The sequence below is a fragment of the Ips typographus genome, linkage group LG3 (assembly GCF_016097725.1).
Source record: "Ips typographus isolate SLU linkage group LG3, UJ_Ityp_2.0, whole genome shotgun sequence".
Classification (NCBI taxonomy): Eukaryota; Metazoa; Arthropoda; class Insecta; order Coleoptera; family Curculionidae; genus Ips; species Ips typographus.
In genome coordinates this window covers 4,890,577-4,913,183 of record NC_138424.1, presented here as the reverse complement: position 1 = coordinate 4,913,183, position 22,607 = coordinate 4,890,577, and the positions used below count along the sequence as shown (strand labels likewise).

The following is a 22,607-nucleotide window of genomic DNA, read 5'->3' as shown; positions in this document are numbered from 1 at the left end:
CTTCTGGTCCCGCTTAAATTTCCTTCCTATTCTTCCTAAGTTTAGAGTATTTTATTTGTTTAGGAACTTTGACCTATTCTTCCTTTGCAGAAAGAATTACAGTTTATTGAGACTTGAAGAGTTTCTTTAAACAAATTTTAGTTCTTCTTCTACAATAATGGTAGTCAAGGTTCTGTAGTTTCTAACCCAGCACAATTTCTTGGTTTAAATATTTGTAATATTGTCACATTGACTATTCTAACTATACATTAAATTATTCACAGAACTGGGAAAACACAAAAATAACCACCCCATTTTTTCCCAGCTAATAAATTTGTTATTAATCCCCAATGCCTTCGGGCTAATCGAATTTATGTCCGCTAATCACGTGATAATTTCCAATTCCGTTGACCCTCCGGGTACCTGATACGATCAATTACCAATAAAAACTACTGTTTTTTTATCCACCAGATACAACGTTCCAGTCACGTCATGTCCGTCAAACGAAATCGGCTGTCGCCTTCATGTAAATGTTGTTTTTAATAGAAATAGTTTTTCAAACAACCTAAATTATTATTTTTTTTTCGTGGGGGGGAGTAAAAACATAATCAAAACAGGGTCCGTCGCGTTTTACACGTCTAAAGATCGATCCCCCCTCGGTTTTATATTATTTTTGATTCGCGTGTTTCGTTCCCCTTTTAGGGCGCTTTTTCTTTTGTTTTTCGATAGGTCCCGATGCCGCTTAATGCCCTTTGACAACAATATTCAATATAACTTGTTATATTCGATGCGAAAAAAAAAATGGATTTCGTGCGGGAATATGGCCATTTAACCTCGTTTGTTCCCGAACCGAATCACGACAAATACGATTTTGATGGTGAAATATGATGATGATGATTACTAGAAGGGAGGGTGACGTCAACGTGACCTACCTTGTCGTCTTTGGCGACGATTTCTGATTCCAAACTTTGCCTGTCCATGTTTGAGGTGTCCTTGTTTTCGCAATTACCGCCATTGTTGCCTGACAGTTGTTCTTTTAGGGTTGTTACTTCTTTTTCAGCTAGAGTCGCCCTCTGCAAAAAAAAAACCATTTACTAACTACTACTTGTGGTCGTTTCTTCCCCCTTTTTTGTTTGATTTAGGGGGTCGGTTTTGCATATAGAAATCGGCGGTTTTTTTAATAATCTAAATCTAAATCCCCTGGTTTGATTAGAAATCGTATAAATCACACGTAGACGGCAATATACGCGGATATCTGCGTGGGGAGTTGTGCGATATTAAAAAATTTATACATGTCGTCGATCCGAAGGCGATCAGATTCGGAGATTTATTATTACCTCACAATGTATTACGTGAGAAGATTTCAGGGAAATAAAAAAAAAACAAGAGAAACTCGATTTGGCCAAGGCACAAAAGATCCGTTTAAAAAGGATTAAATGTCAACCCCCGCGTTCATACCTAAAAAAAAAATGAGAATGCAAATGATTGACTGAAAAACAAAAGACATTCGAAAGGGTCTTGTTAACGGTGAAACAAAAGACTCAACGTATACGTACGTCAATCACTCCTACGCGACTTGACCAGATTTCCGGTGGTTGGTTTGCCAGGATCCAGGTCGGGTCGGCGGGGAGGCCTCATTATGTCCTAATGGACAATTTTTTAATTGAAAAGTCCGTCAAAACAATCGGGGCGGGCGCCAAATGCTACGCGCCCCCAATTTTCTAAGCCATTGTTTACCGATTTCCGGTTGTTTATGCGTAAATTGGTTGATTTTGTGTGTTGGTGTGAATGGGAGCTTTACAGCGGTGTTTGTCAGCTGCATACGATTAAACGTCTTCAGTTACTGAAAATAATATCTAGCCTGGTTCATTTATTAGACTTCCATTAGTTTGTCAGAAATCTGACTCATTCGTTATTAAGGATCACATCATCATGTTGTCAAGTTGGTCAGCAGAGTAAAAATGGGGATTTGACAATAGTCAAATTTAAAAAAAAAATTTCATTCCTTGTTAGTTAAATAATATTCAGGAGAATTTATGGTTTTTGGATATAATTTTAAAAATGTATAAGATAACTCAAAGAAATCAAAAAATCCATTCACCGTTTGGGAGATTCCAAAAATTGTAGTTTATCTAAAACCCAGAATACTTATAGTATTGGACAAAAATATAAAAAAATTCGGTAAAAAAAAATTTACTACTGTACTTTTTTAATGCTATTCTTATAATTGCCTATAAGTTCAAAAATGTTTCAATTTACTACTATGACATTGACCCAAATTACCAAAATACGCCCTCTAGCGTCATGGATTGAAAAAGATGTCAAAACACGGTTAACATTACGATTTTTCCAAAAAATTGAAAACATAATCGCAAATGGTTTTTTTTTCAAGAATTTCAAGAAAATTGGTTTTTAATGTAACACTACAAATTATATGCATTTTTCGCAAGTTTCTTCGTTTTTACTCTTCCAACAATACATAATAGCTATACATAATATATTTGCTTCATTAGTTATCGAAAAATTTTAAGTTAAAAAAATGATATAATCTCCTGTTTTGTGTGCGACCGTTCTCTACTTTCATTTTTCTTATGGAATGAGAAAGAAATAATGAAAAATGAGTCGTGGATTGAATTTCTACATTTTTAATAAGGTGAGCATAGTAGGAATTTTGAATTATTTTCTAGATTAAACAACTCAAAATACAACTTTTTACTGTCTTGTATTTTTTTCGAATTTTGCGTCGTTTTCGAGAAAAAAAATCAATACCACTCTGACTTTCAAAACACTAGAAATTCCAAAATGCTCCAAAAGCAATCGAAAGCCTTCCAAAGCAATCTAGACCTTTGAAAAGCTTATAGAATAGTTTAAAAGTTTCCAAATGTTCCTGGAGTTGTCTAAAAAGGTTTGAAAAATTTCAAAAACACTATAAAAACTCTAAAATGCTTCTAAAGTAGTCAAATAATTTCCAAAAGCTTTCAAAACAATCTAGAAGCTTGTAAAAGCCTTTAGAACAGTCTAGAATCTTAAAAATGTTTCTAAAGTAGTCTAAAAAGATTTTAAAAAAATTCAAGACACTATAGAAACTCCAAAATGCTTGAAAAGCAATCGAACGTCTTGCAAAGCAGTCTAGAAGCATCTAAAAACTTTAAAAAAATAGAGAAATTGTAGTTTGGGAGTTTGTTTAAATAAAATAACAAAAAAAGTGTCACATGACGCATTGATATCTGTCAAAAATGTCGTGTCAAACTGTTCTTATACTTAAACCACAAAACCAACAAGTTTACTACAAAATACCACTTTTTGCTTTCTTGCATTTTTGTCGAATTTTGCGTCGCTTTTGAGGAAAAAATTCTCAAAATTTCAGTGACGTGTCAGTGACCACCTTGGTTACAACTCACTGATTATTTGTCAAAAATCAGTATGCCACTAACGTTTTGGTGGTTTTCAATTTTTTTATGGGTTAAACAACTTAAAATACAACTTTTGAGAGATAAAAATTCTAATGGTGTATCAGTACTGTCAGTAGTCATAAATATTTATTTTATGTAGATGTGGCAACGCTGGAATTACAAAAATATTTTGTATGACTTTAAAAAACACTTTACACCCTGTATAGCCGGAAAATTTAGTTTTTCTAGTAAAACATCTGAACACCCTGTACAAACGAAAGGAGTTTTTTGGCTTTTGTTAATAATGAAGGTTATATGAACACCTCGTTTGCAAGATACAGGGTTTTCAAACATATAAAATAAAAGGGTTTTAAACATATTAAACTAAGCAGACAATAAAGTAATTTATATAAAAAAAATTGTTATATCTGGAAAACTGCAGCTAAACAAAACGTTTGGGAAATTAGGTCAATATGGACTTTTAGCCCTAAAATAAGTATCACTTATTTTCGTTTGTATATCATATTTAGGAACACCCTATATAATAATTTTGATATATTAATTTAAATTGCAAGTAAACTTAACTTTAAGTGATACTTAAAATATGAAAGTCTTTTGAAAATGCACGTTTTTGAAATTGCTAAATATTAAAAGAAGAGTAATTAATTTTACTGTATTACAGGGTGTCACGACTTTGTATATGATACACAACGATTAGTAGATAAATACAAATAAATAAATTGTAAGGTATTACAATGCAAAATTTTTCTAGCTTCCTTTTAATACAAATTTGCGCTGAAATTTCTACTAAAAAGGTAATTAACTGATTTTTCTCGTCTGTCACGACGATCGCAATAACTTTTCCATCGATATTACGCACCCTTTAATTCTCATTAATTGAAGATTACTTTCGCGGTTTTTTTTCCCCTGATGTTGAAAAATCCCCCCTTTTTACGCGACAAAATTAAGACCGCTTCGTTTTAATTTGATTGGGCCCTCGAAGTCGCAGATCCTCAAAGTAAATCTGTCGATATCCCGGCTATATTTCCAAAGTATCTTTCTGACTGTTTAATTACGAAAAGTTTCCCCGAGTCGATCCCTTTTTAGAGAACCAATAAGTCCACGTCGCTAATTATAAGTTAATTAACTAAGTGACGGCTTTTCAGAACTTTATTTTAAACGGTGATGGTTGAGGGGTTAAGATTGTCCGTTAGCAGAAAAACTACCCTCAGGTCAAAACAAAATGCGATCCTATTGTTCTTAAGGGTAGGTTACCGACACCCCTGTGCATGCTTTAATGGATCTATAAAACCGAAGATATATAATCCCGATACGTCATATCGTCAAATTTGCATATTTGACCATGAGAAACAGTCCTGCCATTAAATATACACACAATCACTGTCCTTTGCCCTTCGTTAAGTTGGAAAGAGACAAACCTAACGTCGAACCACCGATCAAAGGGATGATAAGTTTGCCCTTATATCGAGTTACTATTGGCTTTTGTATTAAAAGTTTTTTACATTACCACTTTGATTGTATAGGGTGAGTCACAAAACTGGTTTTATTGGTTAATGCGTGTACAGGCCCTGAGGAGGGTCTGTACATCACATACGCAGCCAAAGATTGATATGTAAAATAATGCTTTATGACCGAAACCAATACGAAAGTTATTAAATATTCCATCTATGCAAACGGGAGAGAGATGCGTCTTTCACACCCCACGGCTAAATCACCCCTCGGCGACTTCATATAACTCGTAGGCTCGTTGTATGTGTATATATACCCTCTATGAAAGTACGCCTATAAATCACTATCAAATATTCAAATCTAACTTCGAATTGCCCTTTTGTCTTATATAAGGGCGCGGTTTTTTGCTTGGTATTATTGGCATCATTGCCTGCTTCGTTTATATGCAGATACACCAAACGAACTGTGGGGTGAGGGGTGAAAAATACATGAAAGAAAGTTATATTGTTAACAAATTTAAAACTGTCAAAAAATTGATTTATAGTAGTATGTGAGACGTTAAAAAAATTGTATTGTAAAACTCAACCTATTTAGCAGTTAGTAAAAAACGTCTAAATTCAGTAAACTACAAGAAAAAAATATTATGATTGTAATGCGCGAACCGTACACTTTAGTGAATATACAGGGTCAAGCAATAAAGTATCAAATTAGACTTTAATAAGGTTATCATTTTATAATATATTTTTTATTATTTAAACTGATTTTGTACTCTCAATGTCACGTGATCGTCTCATAATTTCCAGTTAAACTTAGGCTTTCTGAGAAATTTTAAATTCAAAGTAAAATAAAATTACGTAACAATGTTAAAAACTCTTTTGAATGTGACAGATAAAGAAGCAAACATCACATTCAAAACACCTGTTAACCAACGATTAACAATTATACATACATTTTTGGGTGAAAAGATTGTGTACACTGAGGGGTAAACCGCTAAGTACAATTTTGTACACTAATTCCTAATATGCCGGATAATGTCCACTAATTCCTTGTAATGCCCAGTAATTCTTAATAACTCCCAATAACTAACCTAACCTAACAATACCCACTCATTTTCTGAATTACCACGACTGGAGAGTCTAAAAAACCTTTCTTAATAAGAAAATATGCGTGCAACGATTTAATCGGAAGTAGATATCAACTGCTGCTTAGTTTAAATGGACACCTTGTATATTATTGCATTTTTAGATTCTACGTCATATTCTAGACATATTTCGTGTATTAATGTCATAGGTACACTTATCTGTATCCGTTTCTGAGATATTTACCGTTCTATGTGAAATTTAATATTTTCAGTCTCCAAAACAATAATTTTAATTTATGCGTATTAGAAAACGTTTTTTTCTTGGTTTTTGTGTTTTGTCGTGTTATACAAGGTTTGTTCTAAGGTTTGTTTATATTAGGTCACGTATTTGAAAAATTTATTCTATAAATTGATACATTGAACCACCCTGTACCTGTCAAAATAATCGAGTTATTGAAGGTTAAAGTAGGAGCTGTCAAATTCAGTCAAAACTGTCTTTATTGTCAAACAACTCGTTTATTTGCAACACTTTGTATAGACTTTTATATGTCAATGAATAGAAAATATAATGGGCTTTCCAAAAATATGGCCGTTTGTGTTGATAGGGTGTTTCGTTTGGCCGCCAGAGGGCTCCAAAAAGTCGATTTTCGCTTGCACTAAGTGGCCAACATAACGCAAAACCCATTGGAATAGTGGCAGTGTTTCAGGCAAATTTGACCCTTACGAAAATTGTCATTTGCAAAATCGGTTTTTCAATAAATTTCTATGCATTACATCGTAGTAGACTTAATAGCTCATGTAACCGTGTTTTTCTAATTTTTTTCTAATTTAAAGTCAAAAAGTGTTTCTAGGGCACCCTGTTTGTAAAACGTAAATAACACGCGTATTTCTAACACTTTGTATATACTTTTATATGTCGATGGATAGCCAATGAAATGAGCTTTCCATTGACGTAGAAAAGTCGGTTGGTTAGTGGTACCGTTTAGCCACTAGAGGGCGTCAACTTTGACCAATTTTTTTTGATGTATTCTTTTGTTTAATATTCCAAAACCCGCTTAATTGCACTATTTTTGCTAGAGTTTTATATGTCAATGGAGAGCCAATGGAATGACCTTTCTAAAAAGTTCCAAAACATGGATTGATAGGTTAGACGGTTTGGCCGCTAGAGAGCGTCAAAGTTGACTATTTTTTTTATGACTTTTTTCGTGCATCCTCTTGTTCAATCTCCAATAACTCGTTTATTTGCACCACTTTTAGTAGTGTTTTATACGTCAATGGATAGCCAATGCAAAGAGCTTTCTAATAGTCTCCCAATTTAAATGGATAGGTTAGACAGTTCGGCCGCTAGAGGGTGTCAAAATTGACTGAATTTTTTCATTCTTTTTGGGTGCATTCTTTCGTTCAATCGGCAATAACTAGCTTATTTTCTACGCTTTGTATAAACTTTTATATGTCAATGTATAGCCAATGAAATAAGCTTTCTATTGACGTATAAAAGTTGATGGGTTAGGAGTACGGTTTTGTCGCTAGAGAACGTGAAAATTTTTTAAAAGTAAAATTACAAAATTCATAATTTTTCATTGTATTCCAAGGGAATTCATTGAAATTACCAAACTTTATGTTTAAATTTGAATGGTAGATGTATCGAAAAAATTATTTTATGGATTTTTTTTTATATTTTAGACGTTCCCAATTCTATTACCTAATAATTTTCAAAATACCAATGTACCTCCAGTAATGCCATACCATAATGCCCCAGCGGTGTACACTGAAAAATTGTAATGAAAGTAGTTTTTGAATTTCTACTTTGTTGGTAGAGAAATCTAAAAAACTGTGTAACATTATACCTAACCAACCAAAACAACTTAGATAGTTACACGTACATTGACTGACGTTCCACTTTACATGAAATAAAAGAAGCAAATCTATTTCTGTTGTTATATTGATTGGGCCTGTCACCGAAAATCGTTCACATCCAGACATTTCAGTGATTAGTTTTGTGATTCTTTGGGTTTCCAACAAAAACACCAGACGTAGTTAAAATGCACCACATGGCCCCTTTGGTGACATTAAAAGAACGGAATCCAAACACACTGTTGTCACCCAATTTGAGTAGTAATTTAATAAATTAGCGTGGGTTTTTTTTAACCTTAGAATTGCAAAAGCTCGAGAAGTACAGATCGTGTCGTATTAGTTATTTACGAGTAATTTAATACATCTTTTAGGTATTTTTCTAGGAAAATTTGCGCTTAATAGAAACTGAGTGTAATTGTATGCGACGTTATAACACACACACAAAGTAACCATATGAATTGATAAAATTTATTTCTCAGTAAGCTTGATTTTGTGCCGACTCAATGTATGCCTTATCAAGTTATTAATGTTACACCACGGTATAAAATATCGTAATTTCATCTATATTTTTCCTTATTGACTTGCAAAGAACTCAAAAACGACCTAAATACATTGTATTGTGTTTGGAACGTTATCGGAAGTACCAATTTCTGTTGCAGTCGGCATTTTAATTTGTAATTGGTTCACAATTTTACCATGACACTGTCGCTCATTGTTGGTTTGATGAATCTAACTGACCCCTATTATTTAGATAATTCTTCTTATTTGCCTAGTCAGTAATGCGCAGGCAGCAAACAACGTAAATATGAAACTAGAGCGAAAACAATGAGCCTCTAAAATGTTATTGCAGCTGCAGGCGTGTCGAAATATTATGCGTTTGATATTGACATTACCAAACAAAAAAACATGTTAATTGTTAAAACAGATTCCCGGGCTCGATGCAACAAAACCGTTCCGACAAGACAACAAAGAGCATTTATTTTCGATCTGCCATTGCGATTCTCCGAAAAGTGTCATAGGATGAATAATGTTATTTTTTTTTTATTTAATAATAACAACAATACCAATACAGGTTGCGGTTTTCTTTGAAACATTTCTTCCGCGTCTGCAACACTGTTCAGCGACCCCATTTTAGTGGAAATGCAAAATGATTTACCCTCTAAAACTACTGTAGTTGTTATTTTTAGGTATGTGGGAACATAAAGACCTTGAAATTTCAAGAGCCACTTTACTAAGGTGGCAGGAAATTCAAAATAAACTAAAACATGTGTGCGCTGCACTTTTACCCCATGCTAAGTCAATCTAAATATTTTAAATAGGCAATATCCTATATTTATTGGAAGCTAAACCTCTTGAAGACGTTCGATGATCACAAACTCTAGACTAAATTAACTTAAAACCACAGAAACCAGTAAAAACGTCGGGTCTAGAGGCTTGATTACTGAAAGTGGGAACATAATTCAAGTTGCCATTGAGACACTTTGGTTATCGATAACTGACGAAGAACAGACATTTATTGCTTTTAGTTGATACGTCACCTAATACATAAAGTGTGTATTGTTTATGGGTTTGATTGTTTATGTTACCGACTCTGAGAAGTGCTAACCGCACAAGAATGAAAACTATTATACAGTTTGTCCCAAATTGGTTCTACATGTATTGAAATCTCGGTAACCGTAAGAGACAGTTTTAGAGAATTTTATGTGAAACTTATTCCCCGTTACCAAATTAAATTATTTTTCTCCGAGAAAAAGATTTTTTGGAAAAAAGATATTAGGACCGATTTTCGTTAACTTTTTCTGCCAGATTTAGAATCAGTATCCCCAAAAACCCCTTTATCCAGGTTTTAAAGTCTTATAACCCGAGGGGTAAACTGCTGGGGCATTATGGTGTACTTAACTTACTAGGAATTAAATGACATTACTGGAGGATATCAGTATTTTGAAATCTTTAAATCAAAAATTGGGATCGTCTAAATTATTTTATAAAAAAAATCATAAAATATTTTTTTCTATACATTTACGACTAAAATATTAATATAAGTAAAATAAATAAATTTTGGTAATTTCAATGAATTCCGTTGGTAAACAATAAAAAAAATTTCATTTTGTAGTTTTACTTTTGACAGAAACACTTTTTGACTGGTTGGGGCTAATTTGACCCTAGTAAATTTAGGAAAACACGGTTACATGAGCTACTATAAGTTTACTACGACGTAATGCATAGAAATTTCTTGAAAAACCGATTTTGAAAATGACAATTTTCGTAAGGGTCAAATTTGCCGGAAACACCGTCACTATCCCAATCGGTTTTGCGTTATATTGGCCACTTAGTGCAAGCGAAAATAGACCTTAATGATTTTATTTCTACAGTTTTGCTACGTCTCTAAATTTGACACTCAGTGTAATCGGTTTGTGCCAAATATCAGGGCCGTACCTGGTCGATTTAAAAAAATCTCTCAAAGAAATTAGAATGGTTACAGTCAAGGAAAACGTTTGGTTAGCTTTGGAGCCCTCTGGCGGCCAAACGTATCAACACAAACGGCCATATTTTTGGAAAGCCCATTATATTTTCTATCCATTGACATATAAAAGCCTATACAAAGTGTTAAACGGATCGTTTGACAATAAAGACAGTTTTGACTGAATTTGGCAGCTACTACTTTAACCTTCAATAACTAGATTATTTTGACAGTTACAGGGTGGTTCGATGTATCAATTTAAAGAATTATTTTTTCAAATATGTGACCTAATACAAATTTACTTTAATTTTGAACAGAGAATCAGACAAAATTATAAGAATAAGGAGTGTTTAATTTGAAAAACGTCCTTTTTTAGAACTGACGTCTTGAGCTCCTTCTTTGACCATCCTGTATCATATATTTTATTGTTTTTCTATATGTATTAACTGGATTATTAAGGGGTACTCATGAAAAGCGGGACACACTGTATACATTTTTTTTACCAAATTTTTTGAATTGAATATAATTTAAAAAACACACACATGTAAAAATTCAGGATGGCGGCCATATTTTTTCTAATTACGTCATCGTGATCTACGTAAAAAAGTGCCCTAATAATGTCTTAGTTTCAAAACTCTCTTTAGCTTTGTTAAAGAGCTGTAAGCAATTGTTTAAATCCTCTGACGTTTTGCCAACCAATTTGGGACACACTGTATTTCGCTCGGTATTTCGGTTAAGATGTAATCCGCTGTAAATCAGCTGAATTATCAATTTCAATTATTTGCCAAGAATAAATATGATATTTATTTTGTTTGCGATAATCTTTTAATGTGTCAAAGGTTTTTTTTTGAAATTATGGGAAGAATCACTCTTCATTGGATTCAAAATTTAAATATTTTATCAGTTTCAGTTGAACTGAACTGATTGAAGTAAAAACAAAAAATCGAGCTAATCCTAGTCGAATTTGACATTCCGAAACCTCGTCGAATAAATCCGAATAATAGCTAATTTGATCAAATTAGTTACACAGACCGAATGGGTGGAAGCGAAGGGCAAACGGGGTAGGGGGATGAAAGAAGAGCGAACGCAGGTCGAAGGAAAATCTAATAATAAACTAGCAGGTATTTGAAGTTGCAATTAACGAAGTGGCTTGGGATATTTCAATATCAGACATTCCTAAAACTTATTAGTATCCTGTTATGTCCTGTCCTGTGTATTTTTTTTATTTATTGCAGTGGTAATATCATCTTCCAAATTTAAACAGAAAAATATGTTGTTTTTGCTAAACTTTTGATAGGTACCATTATAAAACTGCTCTAATAACAATTACAACAAGGGTGTGCATCATTGTCTTCACAATCGGAGCTATTTAGTGCGATTATTCGAGAGAATATCGAAGCTAGCAGGAGTCGTTGGATAAATATTAAAAACCGGACGAAAGCCCACAACATCCGAAACAATGACCCCACGAAATTATAAAAACAAAACGTAAACAATACGGTCGCTTAATTGATTTTCATATTTATTAATGTTTATTCAGATTATTCAAAAATTAAGAATCACCGCGCCCTAACTGATCGGTCTGAATCATAAACGTCGTTGAGTAGCTCGCCCACGATCCGTCTAGAGTACGTCTCTCTCTTTGTCTTTGACACTTTTTTTTTTAACTGGAAAAACAGAAGCATTGCAGACGTTTATCCTTGTTTTTTTTTTTTTCGCGATAGGGAGGTTTCTTCCAAAAACCTGATCGTAAAATGGAGAGATGAAACAAAAACGAGCCCGCGGAGAAAAAAAGATATAAGATCATTATTATTGGTGGGTACGTCAGGGCCATAAAACACCTTGTGTTCAGGGGGTTTTGAATTAAAAATCAAAATATATAGCTTCGCGTTATGCAGGCGCGATTCCGCCCTTATTAATAATAAGGTGTATACGGAGGAAATTGGGGTGTGTGTGTGTTGTATATTGGATCTTCCCCAAATTGGGGAGATGAGCTATAGAGAGACGGTTTTCTTTACAATCACCCACAAATTTTTTACAAATCATGAACATCATTGAAAGTAATATGATTATTTGTAGTAAAAAATATTTTTAAAACATGAAATTATTCAAAAAGAAACATTGTTGCCATAACATCTCGTTGAAATGAGACTATAAATCCATTACTTTTTAAATTACAAAAGTGCATAAAAGCGGGTAGCCTTTATAAACGTTTTAAAATTGAATATGAAAATAAAGAATTGGCTTAACAGACCAATGTTTGTAATTTCGAAATTTTTTTTTATTTTGGTTCAATTCTTAATTTGTGAAAAGTGAAACTAATCAATTGATTTTAAATGTAAATTTAGGTTCTAATTTGTCATAGTCAAACTTACGCCAGTTTTGACTACCACAACATATACATACAATAACAAACAACATCATTATAACGTAATATACAACACATATTAAATTATTATTTTATGTGGTTAATAACCACACATTTGAGAACTTTTGGTTAGGGATTGACATTACCCGAGGGGTAAACCGCTGAGTAAAATGTAATTGTACACTAATTTCACACACAAACAAACAAAACCCACTAATTTTCTGGATTGCCACAACTAGAAACTCTAAAACACCTCTTTTAATTAAAAAAGTATAAATAAGAAAATATGAGTGCTTAAATTTTTAAACAGGACACCCTATATATTTTTGCATTTTTGGATTCTACATCAATTTTCCAAAGTTTAAACTGCGTTCTGAAGGTCACGTGACTGTTCAAGGTCAATTCAAGTGTCAAAAATTTGGAAAAACGTTTACGTTGTCACCTAACCTAACCTAAAAACTGTCACGTGACTTTAAAAAATCAATTTTATTTTTTTTGGATATTCAAAATTTGGAAAAGCATCACGTAACCTGAGAAAGTCATTTTTATGGAATCATTAGTCTTTATGACATTTTGACAATGGTCTAATGTACAAATTGTAAAAGCAGGCATGTTACTTAATTAATCTGACCTAAAATCTGTCACGTGACTAAAAAAAATTCTAAGGATGTATTTCATCAAGGTTTATCGTTGTCTCAATACCAGGAGCCTTATAACTAAATTGCCACAATTGTGTAAACATTTGAAGGCATTCTGAGGCAGTTTAAATAATTTAGAAGCATTTCGAGGTGTTTCAAGACAATTTGAGGCATTTTAGGCAGTTTTAAGGCATTATCACTATGAGGCAATATTTATAATGTTTAGAGTTGCTGATATAAATGCTATAATTATGTAATTTCCTTTGGAAGATTTATGTTTTTTTTTTGATGAATTAAACAGAAGTTTTCAAAATGTTAGATCTAACATTGTTCACCCAAGCAATAAAGTGCGTGTAAACATTGTCATGCGTAATGCACGTGATTTAGCAAAGGGAGCAACTTAGACAGGGTTGTATTAAAGGTTGAAATGGAACCTAAAAGCTAAACTAATCTAACCTAACCTAACTTAACCTAAGTGATTTTTTAAAGCCAAATATTTAAAAAACAGCTGCTAATTTTACAGAGTTGCGGTAAACAGTTATTTTGTTTTAAAAAGATGTGCTTAGATACTGTAGTTGGCTAAGCTCTTGCAATGAATAAATAGTTTTTAATTTAATAATCTTTTAACACCACTGTAGATACTAAATATTTATGAAAACTAAAACTTTATCCTAGACCGTGATTTTTAAACCCCAGAAATTTGCAGAAACATTTTTTCGTACATTGTGAACATCTTCAAATTCAAATCATCAAATTTTGTTCAGAATTAAACGATGATTTACCAATTGTTTGTCAATTTACCAATTTTTTAAAAAATTGCCAATTTTTTTACCAGACAGTTTTTGTTGGCCACTCTATTGTGACATTTTTACTGCTACAAGGCTACAAATATAACAGTCATCTTGCAGGAGTGTTAATTAGAATTTTATTGCTTCCAGGTGGTTAAATCCCCAGTTGACACTACGATCAGGAAACTTCCCATCTAAAAAAGCCTTCAAATCTTTTAATGTTTGAAACACCCATTTTAAAGACAAAATCCTATCTTTTTCTAACGCTAATCCTAAATCAACCTGGGAGCAGGAAATGAAGTTAAATTACCCCCAAAAACTGCATAAAAAACCGCAAGGGATCTGATGGCTATAAATCCCAGCCGAAGACAAATTTCCCATATCCCAACCCACATGTTTCGCATCGCCTCTATTTATAACGAAAAGAAGTAAAACATACCACCCCAAAATTAAGACGAGTATTAAACCCGTTAAAATCGAACGACACCGAAAACCAGCACGAAATGATTTAGGTTTCCTGTAGTGAGTATAAGAATCTGACTTATTAAACAGTCAGTCTGGGCCAGATGTCACAGAGAAAAAAACCCAATATCGATGGTTGTCTATATGAGGAAAAAACCGAACATATGTGTGTCTGGGAGGCCAACTGAAGAAGAATTCAAGTAACTTGTACGAGTATTTTTTTGTTTTCCCCTGTATAGAACAATAAATTCAAAGGGAGAAATCAAACGAACGGCTACGTCGAATTCCACCCTATCTCGTTGAGAATTTTGTCACTCTTTGATAGCTAATTAGTCTTCTAGGGGTTAGCGTCCCCAATTTTGCGATTTTCAACCCTTTGCCGACCGCCTTCCTCCCCTCTTTCACTCTTCTTCTTCAAAACGTCTATATTACGCTCCCTTTATTTTACGTCTTCGGGGCGTATATATAAATTTTAATATTGAGAAATTGCGATTTCTCCAATGTGAAAGAAAATCGATACTGTAGCTTGATTGACCCTTTTTAACAACACACTCGGACCCGGAAACTTTCGCACATTATACATAGAGAAAACTGGAGGACTGCTAATTCCCCCCCTGCTTAAGCGGATTAGGGCTCTCTGGATGTGTCCATTAAAGACAATTGAATTTCCAGATAATAAAGTTAACAGTTAATAGTTAAAACCCTATTGAAAATTGGACTATACCCAGAGTGTCCTGAAGGTTTTGTGTGAAAAGTACAGGGTCGCGCATACTTTAGTAAACCACATAACAATTAAACAACTTGCAGCTAACCACCAGGTAAGTAAACATTACCTAAGCTCCTCACTACTAAAAATTAAAATATTATTAACAAACAGATTAGGAATCAAAACTGACTACGCCAATGCGCTTTCAAATTCTTGAACATAATTCCAACAAAATCCTTAACAAAATTAAAGTTCCCATCACTTACAATCGTACGGGTGCGAAAAGGACAAACGGAAAAATACCAGCATATAAACCGAGAGAGTAGGAGCGAGACAGCAACAAAGAGACACATGACTCGCAGACTGGAGAGTAACTCTAAACTCTATCTGTTAATTTCATTAATCCCTTCAGTAAAGTTGCAGGAATTTCGGAGACATCAGTTTTCTGAATTCGCTCTTTGGATTTCCTGATGCGGATTTTGTTACGGATTGCCGAACGACTGATAATATTATTATTTCGACTGTTTAAGCTCGGTTTCCTTGAAGAATTCCCATTCGAGCGATGTGTCCTTAGTCAAGATTTAATTTAGACGATTTCAGAGTCAACAGCATTTGGAATGGGCATTCTTGCAGGTCACTGCCAATGAGAATTAAAAGTTAATTAAACCCACTATTAGTGAAAGAAGAAGAAAACAAGTACGAAAATCTGTTCAAGAGAGTCAGATCAGTTTCAGATTGAATTACAGAACGAACTAAGAAAAATATGTAATAATAAAGCAAATAAAGGTAAAAGAAAGAACAACTAAAATGTAATAAGAAAACTGTATAAACAACTAATATTTTCAGATACTTCAATCTAAAGCAAAGCAAAATTGACGAAATGGACAGAGAATTTGAAATTAATTATCATTACAAATTCGATTGACAGATAATACTTCCTCATCCCTACATATTCGACCTGACAAGTGACAATTGCCATTATTACACTAAAATTTCATGGTTGTGATTGTCTAGTTTCCGCCTTATGAACTCTAATTTTTGAAACAAAAATCGAGCTGAAACGTCCATAATGTGTTTATAATTTGGTATAACAAATTCATAATTAAATACCGTAATCGCTTTTCAGCTCAATCCTGACTTTGTTTGACGTTACACCTGTTGACAGCTGTCGGTCTGACTTAGAGCTGGGCGGCAGAATCGAGCTTTTGCAGTTAACACCCGTTTTTCCAAATTGGTACCAAGTACCATGAATTTAGCAATAATTGTATCAATAGTACTTACCATAACGTAACGTTACTAAATATACTAAAAATGTTCTGTCACAAAAACTGCAGTCTTGAAATAAAATTTGATTCTTTTTGGAGTGGACTGATTTTCAATTTATACATACAAAAATTCGAATCCTAGCTGCGTAATTATACAAATTAGTAATACAGTTTCAGCCAAGAAATTCTACTGATAAAGGAATATTTAGTATACCAGGCTTAAACATTTTATTTCAGTCTTATAAATTTCAAAGCACAACCCTGTTTAAATTTGACGTTGACTTTACTGACAACACTAGAGCTGGGCTGTAAAATGATCTGTTTCAAAGAAGTATTTGTCTGTAGAACTACAATAGTGCTCCTAAACTGTAGAGAGTGATCCAATATAGTTTGTTGAGAACAGATTTAAAAGCTATTTCATCGAATTAGAATACATTTTGATACTATTAAACTCGAATAACATAATCAACAACAAACAAATCATTGGGAAAGAATAGCAAGAATGTCATTAGCAAGTAAGTAAAATATCTCAAAAATGGCAGATGAAATACACTTAATTTTTGGATCTTTTTTCCAAATCACAGTAACAACTAGCTTAGATAGATTTTTGAAAAAGTTCTCAGGTTAGGTTAGGTTAGGCTACGGCAGAACTACATTGTATTACCACACTATTCCAATCACTTTGATAGAGCAGGATACATATACACAAGTTTTGCATGGATGGAAAAAGCTATATTTAGACAAAGGACGCGCTCAGATTGCATATATTAAACCTCAGTACACACATTAAACCTGGATTATGACGTAACTGGTGTTTGTCTTGGTTTGAACTCTATTATGTCAAACGGTCATATATTACTGTTCAACTGAAGATGAAGAAACCTGTCCAGAAAATTTACTTAGTGAAAATCAAACTTGCAATATTGACTTTGATAGTCACACTACTCACACATGGTAAGTCAACATGCGCAGCATGCAAGCTGATTTTCTTGACCAATCCCGAACCTATAAAGTGGAGATTAACCCAAATGTAGGCTTAGCATTGAGTTGTAGGCGTACAGAAGAATGTTGAGGATAAGCTGGATGGATAGAATTACAAACGACAAAGTGCTGAGAAAAATGAGAAAACATTCATTCAGGGACGGAGAAGCATAGGAAGAAGACGCCTTTCCTGGTTGAACAACCTAAGAATGTGATTCAACTGCAGTTCTGTGGATTTATTTAAAACAGAAGGTTCGAATTGTGATGGTTGCCAACCTTCTCAGAGGCACATGAAGAAGAAGAAGGCTTACCCCCATTTGCACCATCGTACGTTAAGCGTAGCTTCAATTAAGTTTGGTTCAGACTGTGACAATACAGATGGAAAATGTTACAGTCTGGACTATGGTGCAAATGGGGGTTAGCATCTGGCCATCATGTGTCCTAGTCACAAAAGGTAGGTAGTTTACAGCTTGCTACTTTTTTGACGAATCACAAACTTCAGGTTAGGTTAGCAATGGAAAGCTCAGTGAAGAACTACAGTGTATTGCTGTACTGTTTCAATGACTTTGATAGAGCAGAATAGACATACACTAGCTTTGCACTATATTTGCCAATGGATAACGTGACAGCTGTCACACCAACTAGAGCTGGGCTCTTTTCTTCATTTGTCATAGTTGGGAGCACTGTAGTGCAACTTTTTTGCATTTAAAGCTAAAAAGTGGGTGTTAGCAATGTGGAATGTGTTGAGTTTGGGATGTCAGAACTATTAGGGGTGTTTTTACGCAATCGGTATTTTGTAGTTTGATGATTTAGCTGAAGAAGCGTAGCTAATAGGCGTAACGACAATCAAAATAAATAAAGGTAGTCTGGTCGTTTCCATCAAAGCGAGACCGTGGAGTTGGCTGGCCATGTTTCAACATTTCAAGTAAAGGAACAAGCGAAGGCCACCGCACGCGCTCGTTTTGCCTTCTTCGATCGCCGGCCGGATAAAGAGAGGAAAAATATGAAGCTCGAGAAGGAAGGGAACGGACAGACAATCTGCCATTATTAACCCATTGTACGATCGTGCTGCCCGTATATAAATGTACTGTTTGAAGACAGGAGAAGATCGGACAACGGCCGGCCGTAGACAAAAACAAACGCGACGCGCTGCCGTGATAAAATTGGAAATTGCGGCGGCGATCGGTTCTCGAGGGGCGGCAGGAGGGGGGAAAAAGACGCGAATGGGCGGGGATTGCGAGAAGCCAGTCCCCAATTGGGGGGAGTAGGGGGGGCATTTTTATATACATATATATAACCCCAGAAAAATTGATATAGAGACGTGTGTATGATTTACTTTTGTTTTATTTTCCTACATCGATTTTAACTGTTGTGTTTACTATTTTCTGAGTGGGTCCCCTCATTAGTTATATAAGCCTAGAAGAATCCAAAGTGACGGCAAACTATGCATAATTTAATTCGGATAATCCTTTAATGGATACGCCTCTGTCGATGCCTGCATGTTTTCGAATCGTAGAAGATGTGATTTTGTCCTGACTTGAATGTCTCATTGTGCAACTCCCACGAGCCTATCAGGTCGTCTAATAGGCCTTTGTTACGCTACACTAGCGGTTATTATAAAATGATCTATTTTGAAATTTGAGTGGCACCCGTTTCGTGTTTTGTGATATGACAATGCACGGCGGGACGTCCATTTTCCTAACTAACTGAAAAAAAAAAGAATAAACATCCGCACGCCCCTGACCGGACATGACGGCGTAACAATTTACTAATTCCCATCAATCATAAACTTATGGGTATAAGTGAATAATTCCGATTTGCTTTATTGGACCAATTGATTGTTGTTCGCTGTCCATTGTGTCCTGTCTCTTTTCATACCGTTTAATTGCTACCAAACAGGAAGTTATCTCTTTCTAAAGGGCATTCGATATTATTGCTCATATCCTTTTTCTGTTTGTTTGGTTTATTAATTTTTTTATTGCCTCAATAGAATAGGTTATTGTCGGACAATACGCTCTTATTCTCTTCCTTCTTTCTCTACAATAGATCTGAAGCAACTTGATTTCTATATGAATGCTTATCTTTTGTGAAGTAAAGAGAGATTAAATCCCAACTATGTCACAGCGAAACGAAATTTTTACTCTTCATTATCTCATGCCATAGTCATTAAACACTATTTTCCATCTTAGTTTTCCTTATTTTAACAAACTATAGTACCTCAATACTGCAAATTGCGTCTATATGAAGTACTAGAATCTTGTCACATACCTGAAACAAAAGAAATTAACATAAATTAGTCATTGTTTAATAAATAAAACTAGTTGTGTTAAAAGTTAACAAACCTGCTGCTTAAAATGACAAAATTACAAAAAGTAACATCCTTAGCCTTTATATTAAAAAATAAGTAATTTATGCTATGATTTCTTCAAAAAACTAGAAAATGCTGAAATCATATTCTTTTGTAAATATTATCTACCAAAACAACATTGGTCGAATACTCTCGAAAATTTCAAAAATATCTTCCTCAAAGAGTCAGTGAAGTACCACTTTTTATCGTAGAAATGTCTCGTACCCACGTCACTGTCATTCCCAATATTTGGTAACGGAAATATCTACAGAGTGTTCATATTGAAAACCAACCAGTATTTGTAATCAGTGTGACTGAAAAAATACAATATGGCAATATTGTCACCAGTAGCTCATAAGTAACTAATTTCATTAAAATTCTCAATTTATATGCTTACATAGAGAAAAACTTGAATAAGCCTTACACAAAAAACCAATTAAAAGTTTGATCTGCAATGTTAGACTCCGACACAAAAAAGCTTAGGACACCCTGTATACTACCAAAATATTACGCAATAACAAAATTTCAATTAATCTTCGTCAATTTTAATAAATGGGCTAAAAATTAAAAACTATGTATACACTGTGTTTTATATTTATTTTTGCTATACAGGGTCTCCCACTTCCACATGACACCTCCACAACTTGGTTATTTTTAAAAGGAGTAAAAGGACACCATGTATATTATTGTATTTTTGAATTTTCCTGTCCATTCCAAATATTTTTTATGTATCACAACATCTGCGAATCTCGAAAAAGGACATTTTTAGATTTTGGAGTGTCATATCACCCTAACTTAACCTAATCTAACCAGAATGAGATAGAGCAAAACGGTTTGCATGTTCGTAACTCAACTTTTTGATCATTTTTTATTTTGACAGGTATCAAAAATTGTATAACAGTATAAAAAATGACACCTGTCAAATTTTCCAATATGGCCACGTAATAGATGTCAAAAAATTAAAACAAAAACATGCAACCCGGTTTGGTCCATCTCATTCTTGTTAGGAACTATGACACTACAAAATTTGAAAATATCATATTTCAAACGTCAATATCGCGAAAACCGTTGCATATAGATATAGATTATGATAATACATAAAAACTATTTGAAATCAATAGGAATATTCAAAAATATAATAATACACCAAGTGTTTCATTTAAAATAATCAAGTTGGTGTCATAACATAATAAATATTTTAATTGGATTGGGCATGCTGATGTTGTTTGTTACCAAATTTTAAAAACTAACCTTCCAATAGTTTTTTTTATTGATCGATATCTTTCATCGTAGGACACCCTGTAGTGATGAATTTCTCTTATTTGAAAGCAAAAACTCTGAAATTTAACATTTTTACACAATAATTTGTGACACCCATTATTCTAAACTGCCGAATGAATACTCTCTTAATGAAACATTTAATTTTACTTTCTTATTTTTTTTTTCTTATTTTCTGTTTATTTGTAAAGATCATGTGTTTTGTTTCTCCTTTTCTTTGTTGGAGAAAATAAGTTTCGCGTTTTAGTGCTTTTTCTATTTTAAATGTTCCCTTTTAGCTATTATTTTTTGCCTTAAATTCTTCTTTTCTTTTTATTCTTTATTTGTTAAGTTGTTTTACTCTATTTGTATGTTGTTTTTAATTCACTCGAATTAATTTCTAACTCGAAAACAGAACGAGGTATAGAAAATTGATAGTTTTTGTGAACGAAATGAGTGTTTAATTAGTGTCCCAAGTTTCAACAAGTTTTATTCATCAGGACTAGAGTTGTAAGATTGATTAGGAGCAAAGCCTCACCATGAATATTTCCATGTTTTTTTCTTAAATTCAACTAAGGTTGATTAAAAAATCACCTTGTATAAACATAGTGTAATGAAAAAAACTCAAATCTACAGAATTAATAGACTAAAGTGTATTGTGTTTCTAAAAGTTTCGATGATATCGGTATATTAGAAGCTGAATTGTGAGGTTGACTAAGATCAGAGCCACACCAAGACTACTGATACTCTGTATCAGTAGGAAGGAACCGAATTTTCAGGTTGACAAGGAGCAAAACTTTACCATAAATAATTTCATAATTTTCTAGAAATACAATTTTTTTTAATTTTGTTCTGCAACAAATTTTTCTTAAACTTTTACTAAAAAATTACAACTATTTGTTGCATTTAGGTTAGGTTAAGTTACATTCGAGCTCCTTAACATAGGTATTACTCTTTGGTGTCTCATAAGAATAAAAAAAAATTATTTGGTTTTACTACTATTAATATACCAAAATTTGGTAATTACATAGGTACCAAAAATAGCAAAATCCTTAAAAGTTAATTGAAATTATCTTTCAAAGGGATGAAGAACGAAACTAAAACTGTATATTTATTATTTATCTTTCCGATATGATGAATGGACAAGCAATTCGAAAAAACAAGGTTACCCGACACCTCGTTGCTTGCAATGTCCGCAATATATTTGTTTTCGGTCATTATCGACCCATGGGGTTCGCCATGGGTCGTCCAGTGTCCGTGCTACATGGGTCCTATTAATCCGCAACAATTCTTGCAAGATTTATTCCACTTTGCCTCGGCCTGATCGGTTATGGTGGTTATTTACCTACCGGTACTACCACATTTTCCATACTTATCAACCGGCCATTATAATTAAAAACGTCTTCTATGAAATCGTGCCATTTGGTGAGTTCTTTCCATCCTTCGACACACCTGAACCCGAAGCTAATCGACCTTTTTTCCGTGGAATTCTTCGACTATTAGCGGCCGTAAGTCGCTCATGTTAAATGCCGCAAGAAGAGGAAGAATGTCAGCACCA

The 22,607-nt window shown here is 33.7% G+C and overlaps 1 protein-coding gene across 5 annotated transcripts in view; it reads right to left on the bottom strand.

The window, feature by feature from the left end:
• ct (homeobox protein, cut) overlaps positions 1-22,607 on the bottom strand; it is an 86,857-nt gene that overhangs the window by 40,107 nt on the left and 24,143 nt on the right. For all 5 annotated transcript variants that reach the window (XM_081976214.1, XM_081976213.1, XM_081976211.1 and 2 more), the window contains exon 2: positions 912-1,052. In XM_081976214.1, coding sequence (XP_081832340.1) covers positions 912-1,052 — 141 coding nt within the window. The remainder of the gene's footprint in view (positions 1-911; positions 1,053-22,607) is intronic.